General features: G+C 40.5%; 1 protein-coding gene across 4 annotated transcripts in view; it reads left to right on the top strand.

The window, feature by feature from the left end:
* Positions 1–13,563, top strand: part of PRUNE2 (prune homolog 2 with BCH domain) — a 278,459-nt gene that overhangs the window by 80,096 nt on the left and 184,800 nt on the right. For all 4 annotated transcript variants that reach the window (XM_015535442.2, XM_042963395.1, XM_042963394.1 and 1 more), the window contains exon 5: positions 12,316–12,468. In XM_015535442.2, coding sequence (XP_015390928.2) covers positions 12,316–12,468 — 153 coding nt within the window. The remainder of the gene's footprint in view (positions 1–12,315; positions 12,469–13,563) is intronic.

Below are 13,563 nucleotides of genomic sequence, written 5' to 3'. Positions count from 1 at the left end.
GTTGATTTAGGTAGTTCTGTGAAAGAGTAACATCCATTTCGTTCCTGCCCATCCCTCCAACATTCTTAACGCCCAGAATTTGGACATTGTCCTTTCCAGTAATGAACCCTCTTCTTATTTTTATTTAGTTTTTAGAAATCCTGGTAGAACTTATTCTGTTCTTTGCAAGCCTTTGTTTTTATTCACCTTTTGTTTGTCTACATATATATATATATGTATATAATTATATATATAATTTTAATCCTCTTGTGGAGTATACTACATATACAGAAAGGAAGATAAAACATAAATATAAAAAGCTCAGAGTATTATCACAAAAGGAACATCCTTTTAACAATTACCCAGGTAAAGAAATTGAATAAAAAGACCTCTTTGTGCTCCTTCCCATCACTCCTCGGTCCCTCCTTAAAGGTAACCGGCATTCTCATTTTTATGACCCACGCTTCCTCGCTTTCCTTTATAGTTTTACTCCCTCCGGATGTACCCATAACACCACGGATTGGTTTTGCCTGCTTTGCATGTTATGTAAATGGAATCATATAGCATATACTCTCATTGTTATTAGATCTTTACATTTATATCATATGTACTATCTATTTGCAGAAGTCGGTCATCTGTCATTTTTCCGTTCGTTACTCAGGTCCTTCCTTCTCCCATAGAATATTTGAAGTTGTTTACAAAAACGCATGTGCATATAATCAAACAAGGACAAAAGAGTCCAGAAAAACAAAACAACATATTGAGAAAGGAATAAAAATTGTAAAAATTGTATTCAGTCCAGAACTTGGTGTATGAGCTTCTTGGAGCCAATGAAAAAATCGAAATCAAATTCACTGTAATTATATCGTTACTAAAACAAACACATATGCCAGTTCCTCATTTAAAAAAAAATCTGAGAATTTTTTCCGTGCATCAGTTTTCCGGAAAATACCCCTAATAATGTCATTGACATCCTCAGTCATATGAAGTAGCGGTTTACACAGGAGCTGGGTGCCGTGTGTCTGATAGTTTCAACTCTCCAATTGGTGTATTGGTGTTGTTTTAATCAACTTCACCATTAAGACTAGCAACCTTATTTTCCATTCTAAATTTCTTTAGTCTACATGTTGCTCTTTCTCTCTAAATACAGGAAGTATTTAAATTCAATCATATTGGACTCTTTTATAGTCTTATACTTACTGCTGTAGAAATATATATTTATATTAAATGTATTCATTATTAAATATCAAATATAATTATACATTAATCATAGAATCGTATAATTATATCTTAATTTAATATAAATATAAATATTAAATATTATTAAATATATTGATTATAAAGATATGAATTACATATTTATATATATATATCACAGTGTTTACCTTGTGGGAGAACATCGTATTAGAATATTGAGGTAGAACCTCGTTATAACGGATGTTGTTAAAAGATCATTTATATACCGATTAGAAGCAGGTATCCTGTTGCCAAGGTAGAAATAACCTGCTGTGCTTCTATAACAATGTACCCTCCGGGCCCTGGCGGGACAGTTACGGACAAATGTCAACAGGTGACTCACTCACGGCCAGTGTGTGTTCAGACGTTGATTTAATGAAGTTGACATAATTTGCGTTTCCTTAAATTGCTACTTCTTACAAAAGCTAGGTCTTGCTGTGCTCTTTTAAGAAGACATACCTCAAACTTAGAGATTTCAAGATACAGATCGTTAGTATCACTTTTATCTGGAAAGACACAGATTTACTTCCATAGATTACTTTGCAATTATTTGTGTAAGAAGTTATTTGTCTACGAAGAGAATGTGCTTGTTCGGATGGGATCCTAAATGACCCTGGCTTTTGGAAGTGAGATTTTACTCGTCTCCCCCACCCCACATCTGTTTCTTCTGTTGTGGCTCTTTATTTTATTTTATTTTTTTCTCCCCTTCTGCCTTTCCTTGTCGGCTCTTTCTGCTCTTCCTTTCTTTCCCTTCCTATTCTCTGCTTCTATGACCTTTTTGGTATCGTTTTCAAACAAGCTGCAATCTGCATCTTTCTAAAAGTCACTGGATGCAGTCAGAGTGGCCTAAAGTTGGTGCTGGGCTATGCCCTGAGTGCTTGCCAAAAACAAACGATTATGGACCTGCCAGAATCCTCGGTCCGTGTTCTTTAATTTCCCCAGAGGTGTGCACCGGAGGAGTATTGCCAAATGTAAGCTCCATTAAGTTGCTGAATCATCGCATTGGGGATTTGTGTGCGTGTGTATTTGTGTGTGTGTGCACACGCGTGTGTGTTTCTGGGAACCAGCTGGCAATGATAAGACTGCAGCCACTGATTACCAATCAGGTTTCCATTAAGACCACGCTTCCCCTCACCGAAAGGCCTGTCACATTTATTTGTATAAGACCTCGACAGAGCCTCACTACGTATAGCAAACCAAATGATGGCAATTGTTCATCGCGTAGGACGCAGAAAACCTATGTCCTAGGTTTTCAAGAAAACGCAGTCTCTCCTTTCTATTGGCAATGCCACTTGAACTTCAATAAAGAATAGTTGCTTGCTATTTTAGTAGCCTGGATTAACAGCTTCAAAAAAGATCCTTTTAAGGAGGTCAGATGGGAAAGGAACAGAGCCAGATTTTTTCTTTTCTTTTTTTTTTTTCCTCTCCTGCCCAAAGAGGGAATCATGTCTCCCAGTGAATCATCTGTCTCCCAAAATGGTTACAGAGTCCAAAGGGAATTTCATCCATCCTGTTTTGCTCAGGAAGAGGGAAGATCTGTGTGGTGGGTACAGGAAAGAAATTACTTTTTTTTTTTTTTTTTTTTTGCTAGATATAAAACCAGAACAATTCCTCAACCTCCGAGTTCTTATGCCATGCCAAGATAAGCCTTGTTCTTAAATTCACATGTTTTAAATCGATAAGATTATTAAGCACTAGAATAATAGGCTTCTTTTTTATTATCCCTTTTCAGGCAAAACTGCGAACGAAGTTGTATTTTCTGTTTTTTTCTCCTTTCTTCTCCCCCCGCCTCTGTTATTCATTCCTTAATTTTTTTGTTTCAGTATAAAAAAGAATCAATCCCAAGTGAAACAAGGAAAGGGGTTTGAATCCCTTCTTTTCTGCTAAGAATTTATCATGCAGAATATGCCTTTACTGTGGTGAATGTTTTCCCCAAACCACTTCTGACTTCATTAGATCATGTTTAATATTAATGTACTGCGATTGCTTTTGGCAAAAGGTCCTTCGCTTTGCCATTCTTTTGAACAAAGCACATTGTGGTTGATTTTTTTTCTAAGGGAATGAAATGTTTGTTATAATTTTATTATAATTGCTTTCTTTGTTGCTTCTTGTTAAACCCCCCTGGCCTGTGAATAGCTGTGACACTGTTGGGTACATGTGTATGGGTTTAAATATTTTTTTTTTTTTAGTTCTGCAGAATTTGCTGGAAGTTAAATCAACTCTTACTCCAAAAACAGGTTTGATTTTGCCACGAGGTGCCTTTGGCTGCTTATATGGCCTGACATTGATATTTAGTTAAGCATATACGTAAATGGGTCTTTAATGTGAAATAGAAAAATTTGCTATCGGTGAATCCCTTGAATAAGGCTGGGCCATAACCATTCCTTTGCAGTAAAAACAACTCGGAGTTGTTGGTGAGAAAGATTTTGAGTTATTTTTTTCCCACCTACATTAGTATGTCGTGTTTTGCATTTTCATGTCAGACTCATAAATCAATGTTGGAAGTCTCAGTGACTTATTCTGTAGGACTTTGTTTAGTGCAATGCTACTTTCTGAATACTGCTTTCTATTGTATGTATTTAAAAATTAAGATCCCCAAATCAAAAAAAAAAAAAAGATGATTCTTAGTTCGACTGTGAGACAGGCGCGTTTTTGTGAAATTTATTCTTAAGGATCTTACATTTTGATGCTATTACAGTTTTTTTTTTAATTTTTAAATCCAGTTCTCTAATTGTGATGGTTTATAGACATACAGGAGATTTTTGTGTTATTAAAGTGGTACCAAGCGCCCTTGCTAAGTTTACTTACAATGTCAAGCTCATTTGTAGGTTCTTTTGAGTTTTTTGTATACACAAACATATCATCTGTGAGGAAAGACAGTTTTTAGATCTGCTTTTCCTTTCCTTCTACCTTTTACTTGTTTTGCTTGTCTCATTGCTCTGGCCAGGGTGCCGTGATGGATAGAAATAGCAGGTGTCTCATTCCTGATCTGAGGTGGAAGGCCTTCAGTATTTCACAGTTAAATACAAGGTTTACTTTTTTGATTTGCTTCTTATAAATGTCCTTCATCAAATTAAGGCAGTTGTGTTCCATTCCCACTTGGCTGAGATTTTATATAATGATTAAATCCTGGATTTTAGATAGTTTTACTACCTGACATCTCCTGAGATGGTCAGATGATATTCTCTTCTGTTAATATGCTGCATTATATTGTTGAATGTTAATTTGTCCTTTTTTTTTTTTAATTTTTTTTCAACGTTTTTTATTTATTTTTGGGACAGAGAGAGACAGAGCATGAACGGGGGAGGGGCAGAGAGAGAGGGAGACACAGAATCGGAAACAGGCTCCAGGCTCCAGGCTCCGAGCCATCAGCCCAGAGCCTGACGCGGGGCTCGAACTCACGGACCGCGAGATCGTGACCTGGCTGAACTCGGACGCTTAACCGACTGCGCCACCCAGGCGCCCCTAATTTGTCCTTTAATTCCTAGGAAATCCCTACCTGGTGACTACATAATAACCTCTAATATATTGCTAATTTGGTTTGGGACTAGTTTAAAAAGTTTTTTGTTTGGTTTGGGGTTTTTTTTGCTGTGCTTATTTAAGAGACTTGCCTTTAATTCTGCTTTCTTGTGATGTCCCTGTTGGATATTGGTATTGAGATTATGCTGGGTTCTGAAAGAAAATAAATTGGGAAGTGTTCTCTCTTTCTATTCTTTGGAAGAGTTTGTATAAAATCAGTGTATCTCTTGGAAGTTCGGAACAATGGATAGTAAGTGTAATGGATTCATTAAAAAAAATTTTTTTTTATTAAGTAAACTCTACTCCCAATATGGGCACTTGAACTCACAACCCTGAAATGGAGAGTCACACGCTCCACCGACTGAGCTAGCCAGGTGCCCTGAAATGGGACTCTTTTTTTTTTTTTTAATTTTTTTTAACGTTTATTTATTTTTGAGACAGAGCATGAACGGGGGAGGGTCAGAGAGAGGGAGACACAGAATCCGAAACAGGCTCCAGGCTCTGAGCTGTCAGCACAGAGCCCGACGCAGGGCTTGAACTCACGGACCTCGAGATCATGACCTGAGCCGAAGTCGGCCACTTAACCGACTGAGCCATGAAATGGGACTCATTTTTATGCAGATACAAAACCATCTACATTTTAAATTTCTTTCCTGCCAGGCTTCACAAGTTGAGGGTTTTTTTTTTTTTTCAGAAGTATTCAGAAGTATTATTCAGAAGCACTTATTCAGGAGTATTTTCGGACAAATTTTATAATCTATTACAGTTTGTTCTTATCTCTTAGTATTAGGAGAATCTGTAGTATGTTACTGTTTCATTCCTCATTTTGGTAAAATATGCCCTTCTCTCGCTCTTCTCTTTTTTTTCTTAAACAGTTAAAAAACTATATTTTTATGCAAATTGCAAAATTTATATTATATATTATATTATTATATATTATATAACTATTATATTTATATATAAATACACTTACATTTTTATTATATCCTTCCTTTGACATGTTTTAGTTAAATTTGCTGGTTTTTTTTAACATCTGATGCTTTAAAAAAAAAATTTTTTTTAAGTTAGAGAGAGAGAGAGAGAGAGAGAAAGAATCCCAAGCAAACTCAGTGCTATCAGTGTGGAGCCCATTTTGAGGCTCGAACTCACAAACTGTGAGATCATGACCTGAGCCAAAACCAAGAGTCTAGTGCTTAACCAACTGAGCCACCCAGGCACCCCTAACATCTGATGCTTTTAAAGGTTTTTTTCCTCAGAGCATAGCTTCGGTTGCATCCCACACACTTAAATGTCATATTTTCATTATCATTCAATTAAAATACATTACAAATATGTTGTGATTTCTTTTTTTTTTTAACGTTTATTTATTTTTGAGACAGAGAGAGACACAGCATGAACGGGGGAGGGGCAGAGAGAGAGGGAGACACAGAATCGGAAGCAGGCTCCAGGCTCTGAGCCATCAGCCCAGAGCCCGACGTGGGGCTCGAACTCACGGACCGCGAGATCGTGACCTGAGCTGAAGTCGGACGCTTAACCGACTGAGCCACCCAGGCGCCCCACAAATATGTTGTGATTTCTTCTTTTACGATGAGTTATTTAGAAATGCATTGTTTAGGGCGCCTGGGTGGTCCAGTCAGTTAAGTGTCAACTTTGACCCAGGTCGTGATCTCATGGCTCCTGAGTTCCAGCCCCACGTCCGGCTCTGTGCTGACAGCTCAGAGCCTGGAGCCTGCTTTGGATTCTGTGTGTCCCTCTCTCTCTGCCCCTCCCCTGCTTGCACATTCTCTCTTTCAAAAATAAAATAAACATTTAAAAAAAAAAAGAAATGTGTTGTTTAATTTTCTAATATTTGGGAATTTGCTAGTTTTGTTCTAATACTGATTTTTAGACTGTTATGGTGGCCATAGGTGGTAACTCTGTGGTTGCAATTTTTTGAAATTTGTTAAGACTTGAGGCACCTGGGTGGCTTGATCAGTTAGGTGGCCGACTTCAGCTCAGGTCATGATTTCACAGTTCATGGGTTCGAGCCTCGCGTTGGGCTCTGTGTTGACAGCTCAGAGCCTGGAGCCCGCTTTGGATTCTGTGTCCCCCTCTTTCTCCACCCTTCCTCCCCACCCCCCCCACCCCCCACCCCCCGTCTCTCAAAAGTAAACATTAAAAAAATAAAAAAAGACTTGATTTATGCCTCAACAGATGGTCAGTTTGGGTTAATGTCTTATTTGTGCTAAACAAGAACGTCTAGTCCGCCATTGTTGATGACAGTGTTTAATACATGCCAGTTTGGTCAACTTTGCTAGTCATGTTGCTCAAATATTCTACATCTTTACAGACTTTTTTCCCTACTGGTTCTTAGAGTTGCTGAGAGGGAACTTTAGTCTACTTTGTCTCCAATTAATATATCAAACAATTGTTCCATCTTTTCTACTTTTTTACTTTCAGTCTTTCAACATATCTCAACATATCTCAACATATTTCACCATATCTCAGGTGTGCTTTTACAAAGTCAGCCACTTAACTGACCAAGCCACCCGGGCACCCCAAGGCATAAGTCAAAACAGTATATTGCTATTATGGCTTTTAAAATTCAGTTTGATACTTTTGTCTTTTAAAAAAATATATTATTTTTGAGAGAGAGAGAAAGAGTGACAGAGTGTGAGAGGTGTGAGAGGCGGAGGGGCAGAGGGAAAGGGAGACACAGAACCCGAAGCAGGCTCCAGGCTCCAAGCTTCGAGCTGTCAGCACAGAGCCCGACGCGGGGCTCGAACTCACGAACCGTGAGATCATGACCTGAGCTGAAGTTGGACGCTCAACCGACTAAGCCACCCAGGCACCCCTTTGCTGTTTGTTTTCAACTTGTCTCACATTTCTTCCGTTTCCTTATTTCTTTACTCCTATTATATTAAAGTATTTTTGCTGTTACATTTCCCCCCATTGGTTTGTGAGATATCAGTTATTTAAGAAAGCTATTTTAGTGGTTACATACGTGTTATAACATACAATTCTAATTTCATATAAATTGATATTTTGATCACTTCCCTGACAATCCAAGAACTGTAGAGTGATTTACCTCTACTTGGTCCCTTCTGCAATTTGTCACCACTGGAATGTATTTTAATCACGCATAAATTTAAAACTCCATAAGATATTGCAATTGTTTTATGCCACGAACATTGATTTATTCTTATCCACGTATTCTCGTTCTCCAGTGCGCCTCTTTTCTTCCTTCATTTCTTGGCTTCCACATATAATGGTTTTCTTCTGCTCCTACTTGCTTTCAGTGTGGGTTTTCTCTTGGCAGACCATTTCAGTTTATTTTTCTGGAAACGTCTTTATTTTGCCTTCATTTTTTCATGTGTTCACTCAGTACAGAAATTTAGATTGGCAATTATTTTCTATCCGTACTTTGCAGACAATTCCATTGTCTTCTGGCTTTCACCATTTTGGAGGAGGTCAGCTCTCCCTTTTATTGTTGTACCTTTGACAGTCATGTTTTCTTTTTCTGATTGATTTCAAATTTCTATTCTCTGTAATTTTTAGCAGTTTTAGTGTCATATGGCTAGAGGTCTTTTTCTTTGTGTTTATCCTGATTTGGGTTCATAGTGGAACACAAATACCGTGGAGCAATATCTTTCATTAATTTTGAAAGGTGATTGGCTGTTGCCTTTTTAAATATAATCTTAGTCCTGTTTTTCTCTCCTCCAAGGGAAACTTCCATTGCATGTATGTTAGGCCTTTTCTCCATGTTCCCTGGGTCTCTTATGCTCATCTGTAGATTTTTCATCCCTTTAGTCTCTCCATACTTCAGCATGGAGATTTTCTTCTGACTTATTTTCCAATTTACTAATCTTCTCAGTGGATCTCATCTGTCATTGAACATAGTTTTTGAGTTCTTTTTATACGTTTTTTTAAACTTTTTATTTTACCTATTTAGTTTTTAAATGCTTATTTTATTTTGAGGGCGAGAGACCGAGCATGAACAGGGGAGGGGTAGAGAGAGAGAGAGAGACACCCACACAGAATCAGAAGCAGGCTCCAGGCTCTGAGCTGTCAGCACAGAGCCTAATGCAGGGCTCGATCGCACCAACTGCAAGATTGTGACCTGAGCTGAAGTCGGACGCTCAACTGACTGAGCCACCCAGGCGCCCCTTTATTTTATTTTTTGAGAGAGAGAGACAGAGCGCAAGCAGGGGAGGGGCAGAGAGAGACACACACACAAAATCCGAAGCAGGCTCCAGGCTCTGAGCTGTCAGCATAGAGCCCGACGTGGGGCCGGAACCCACGAACTGTGAGATCATGACCTGAACCAAAGTTGGACACTCAACCAACTGAGCCACCCAGGCATGCCTATTTTTTTTTTTTTTTGAGTTCTTACATTCAATGATTAAACTTGCAGTTTAAAAATTTCTTTTGCATATTTTATTTATAGATTCTAATTCTCTACTGTAATTCTCCAGCTCCTTTTTAAAAATTCCCTCTAGTTCCGTTTCCGTTCCTTCTCTCATGAGTTTTTTTTTCCCCCCCCGAACTTTTCAGTCATTTGATCATATATATATTTTTTAATGCCTGGTAATTTGTCATTGATTGCTGAACAGCATACATGAAAGGTATAGAGACAATGAAACGATGGATGATGAGATGTGTTTGCTCCAGAGAGGACAGGCTTCTGGCACCAGAGGTAGCTAGAAGAATGTCAGAGAAACTTCATCTATTTTGCGTTTGAGCTGACTCAAATCAGGACTTGCGTCGCCTTGAGGACTAATCTATTCTTGCTTCATCCTTTGGCTGTGGTAGAGGTCAGCAAACTTTATCGGCGTAAAGTCAAGCAGGAAATATTTTAGGCTTTGCAGGCCTACGGTCTCTGTTGCAACTACTCACACCGTCATTATAGCACAAAAACATCCATAAGCAACGTTAGTAAGTGTGGTTGTATTCCACCAAAGCTTTATTGAGAAAATCTGGTGGTGGACCAGACTCACCCTGCAGATCATTTCTCTCCAACCTCTTTCCCAGGCTCTCCAGGGGCCTCCTCTCAAAACCTGGGGTATTTAACCCGACACTCCTTCTCTGCAGAGAGCCCTGAACCTCAATTTTTGCCTCCCCATCCCTGTGAAACTATTGTTAGATCTGTGAATCTTCTTATCTCATTAGCTACAACTTCTAAATTAACAAATACCCAGAGAGGACGAACAACACCAAGCGTGGGCGTCACCCCTTCGCGCTTTTCCTTCTCTCCAGGATCTTCAGTTTTAAGATGGTCACCTGGGTAACTGCCTGATGTCATCACAGATTTTTTAAAATATATTTTAGTGCAATTTTTTTTTTGTTGGTCTTTTATCTAGCTTTTCTCCTTGTTCTTGGTACAAGTAGTTTATCAGAGCCAGAAGCAGATGAGGGTCTTTTTTGAAATTCAGACTCACCGTTGCCTCAACAAAGAGTGGAAAAGCCATCTTTATGTTTTGGATTCTGTGCCAGAAATTGTCAGACCGAAGAATCCAGCTGGCTGCTCCCCACCTTTAAATGATAATTTATCTTGAATCTGTCCACTTCTCCGCCTGTGGACTGCTTCTTCCCTGACACTCATCTAAAACAGCCTTCTAATTCTCCTGGTATGCTTTGTCTGATTCATTCTCTGCTTGGTAGCTAGAGGGATTCTTTTTTTAACATGTATTTATTTATTTTTGAGTGAGAGAGAAAGGGGGGGGGGATGGGTGAGGGGCAGAGAGAGAGAGAGGGAGAGAGAATCCCAAGCAGGCTTCTCACTGTAAGTGCAGTGTCCAACACGGGGCTCAGTCCCACCACCCGTGAGATCACGATCTGAGCTGAAATCAAGAGTCAGATGCTTAACCGACTGAGCCACCCAGGTGCCCCTCACATTTACGTTTTGTAAGAATCCCTCCAGAGCCTCTCCCACCTCAGTGCCTTTGCACATGGTCTACGTGACCATGATCTTCTTACTTTTCCTTTACATTAAGTTATCCTTCAAGTCTCAGCCAAGGTTAACTCTCTCTACAAAGCTTTTTGTGACTCCTAGATTCTGGTCTAGATCTAGAGTACTTTGTATTCCCCCAGTGATATTCCTCGTCCCTCTAATGACGGAATTGTATGTGTTTACTTATTTGTAGCCCCTAAACGACTATGAGCTTCAAGGGGCATGAATGTCTGTATCTCAGTCTTGAATCATTGCATCTAGCATTGTGCCCTGCCCATAGCAAGTGCTTCTTTGTTGAAGGAATGAATGAATGAATGAAATGCTTTAAATAAATAAATGAAATGCTTTAAATAAATGCTTTAAATATATTTGGCATATTTACTGTTATTATGATATTTGCATTCATTGATTCTCAATATAACTTTGCAAGCTGGGAAAGCAGTATTATTTCTGTTTTAAAATGGGCAAGTGGTGGGGCGCCTGGGTGGCTCAGTCGGTTAAGCGTCCGACTTCGGCTCAGGTCACGATCTTGCGGCCCGTGAGTTCGAGCCCCACGTCGGGTTCTGGGCTGATGGCTCAGAGCCTGGAGCCTGCTTCCAATTCTGTGTCTCCCTCTCTCCCTGCCCCTCCCCCATTCATGCTCTGTCTCTCTCTGTCTCAAAAATAAATAAACGTTAAAAAAAAATTTTTTTTTTAAATAAAATGGGCAAGTGGTGGGGCACCTGGCTGGCTCAGTGGAACAGGTGGCTCTTGATCTCAGGGTCATGAGTTTGAGCCCCATGTTGGGAGAGATGGTGACACCTTGATTAATCAACAGGTGTGGCGACTTTTAGAGAGTTTCGTCATTCATCCTAAGTAAAACTTTTCTTTCCCCCGTGGCTCCGTGTTAGCCCGGATCAAGATACAAGGGGAAGGGGATGTGACAAGTGGCAAATCCTCCTTTTCGTGGTGAGATTGTGCACAGAAAATTCCAGGAGTTTGTCAGAGGATGGTCATTCCTGTTGGCAAATTACTGTGTAATTGAGGCCTGTAGTTTACCCCCAGCTTGTGAATTCTTATAAATGGATAACAGTAACTTCGAAGAAGGGTGTGGTTCCTGGGAGATTGAGAATGGGCTCCAGATTCAACACCTTGTCCGATTCCTTTCCTGCTGACAGACTATGCAGTCCTTGAGTTGTTAAAAGGAAGAAGTTCATATGTGAGCCCTGTAATGTGATGAGTGGAAGCAGTCTCCTCTGTGGTCTCTTAAAGGGAATATTAAAGGGAAATAGTAAATAATATTAGTATTTTAAAAGAGTTTGCCATTAAATTCCATTCTGAAATGAAAAAAACACGTATATCATTTTTGTAGGTTTGTGTGGGTGGGGAAAGCTATCCATTTTGTTCCTTTACCCGTAAACTCTGTCCTACGAAGTGTGTAATAGGCAGTTACATTGCAGAGATCAATACCTGGCGATCAGAGAGGCGGGGCAGACAGTATCTGAAGCGTTTTCTAACACCTGCCTCTTGAAAGCTACTCCATGGAGGCCACTGGTCCAGACAAGAAACTGAAAGTGGAAGTATGGCTAGACAAGCCAGAAAACATGGATTTTCCTGGCTCCCATCCTGGCTTGGCTGGAAAGTGAAAGGCCATTTTCATTCATGTCTTTTAGGTAGCATCCTTTTCAAGTGGATGACCATGGAATCCGAGAAGATCTCAGAGAAGCAGGAAGAAATTCTCTCTATCCTGGAAGAAAAATTTCCCAGCTTGCCCCCGAGAGAGGACATCATCAACGTCCTGCAGGAGACCCAATTCAGCGCTCAGGGTGAGTGACTCTGTCCCCCGGCTCTGTCACAGCGCCTGAGTAGGGATGGTTTCTGGGATGGCACGTTGCCAGCGCCTTTGTTTTCTTCCCTACTGTCCGTGCTTGTGGAAGATTTTCAGGCACACGATGTTGACTCGCCTGGAAGCAGGCAGCCCGTACCGCAGACTCACCTCTGGGGCCTTTGTGTCTGCATGTATGGGTAATTCACGCGTCTAACGTGCACCGTGGATGCCTCATTACATGAAATCCCTGTGCCGAGAAGGTTCTATTCTGAGCAATGTGGCAGGAGCAACGTCAAGTACAACGGCATTTCATAAATCAATTAATTTTAGAAAAAGAAAGAGCAAAGACAGCTAAGCAGATAAAATTATTCTCTAAATCGAAGCTTTATCAAGACAGTGGATTTCCTGGCTCAGTTTTTCATCGTGATGAGAAACAGATATAATTCACGGATGCTGGAATAACTTGGCACGGATTATATGAGTCTTCATGACAATCCTGACAGGTATTACCCCCAGTTTCCAGATGTGAACACTGAGGCACAGAAGGGCGGCTTTGCTTTCTGGTCATCACGCACACAGCTGGCGAGTGACCAGGCCAGCCCCAGACAAAGCTTTCTCCCTCAGTTTGGAATCCCCCGGGGACAGAGCCAGAGGCAAAGCAGTTTATTTTGGAGAGGAACCCAAGAAGCACTGAGAGGGGACGGAGGGGCTTATGGGGTAGGTTAGCTCTGTGGGAAGCCATACCGTCACCCCGCGGTGGGGAGCCCGGGGAAAGAGAGAGGAATTGCACCTCAGTGTTATCCCATGTGTGTTAGATCCCAAGTGTGTTAGAACTTGCTCATCCAAGCTCCAGGGGCCGGTTGTTAAAACTCAGGACTTTTGTGAATTGGGTTATGTTGGGTTGGCAGCTGGAAATCAGCCCTGGTGGGAGTATTGCCACCACAGGGATGAACAAACGCTACAGATCAAGCTTTGCTGTTGGTTGTTAAATATTCACCAGCATGCCACTGGACTGTTGGGGGCTGCTCAGTCCCGGGGGCTGTTAATACCCCCCAGAGCGGGCTTTCGTGGTTGGGCGTCACACCACGGAAGG

This window comes from Panthera tigris, chromosome D4, assembly GCF_018350195.1.
Source record: "Panthera tigris isolate Pti1 chromosome D4, P.tigris_Pti1_mat1.1, whole genome shotgun sequence".
In the NCBI taxonomy this organism is placed as follows: domain Eukaryota; kingdom Metazoa; phylum Chordata; class Mammalia; order Carnivora; family Felidae; genus Panthera; species Panthera tigris.
The sequence above is the reverse complement of the archived record's forward strand: the minus strand, read 5'-3'. Positions and strand labels throughout refer to the sequence as shown.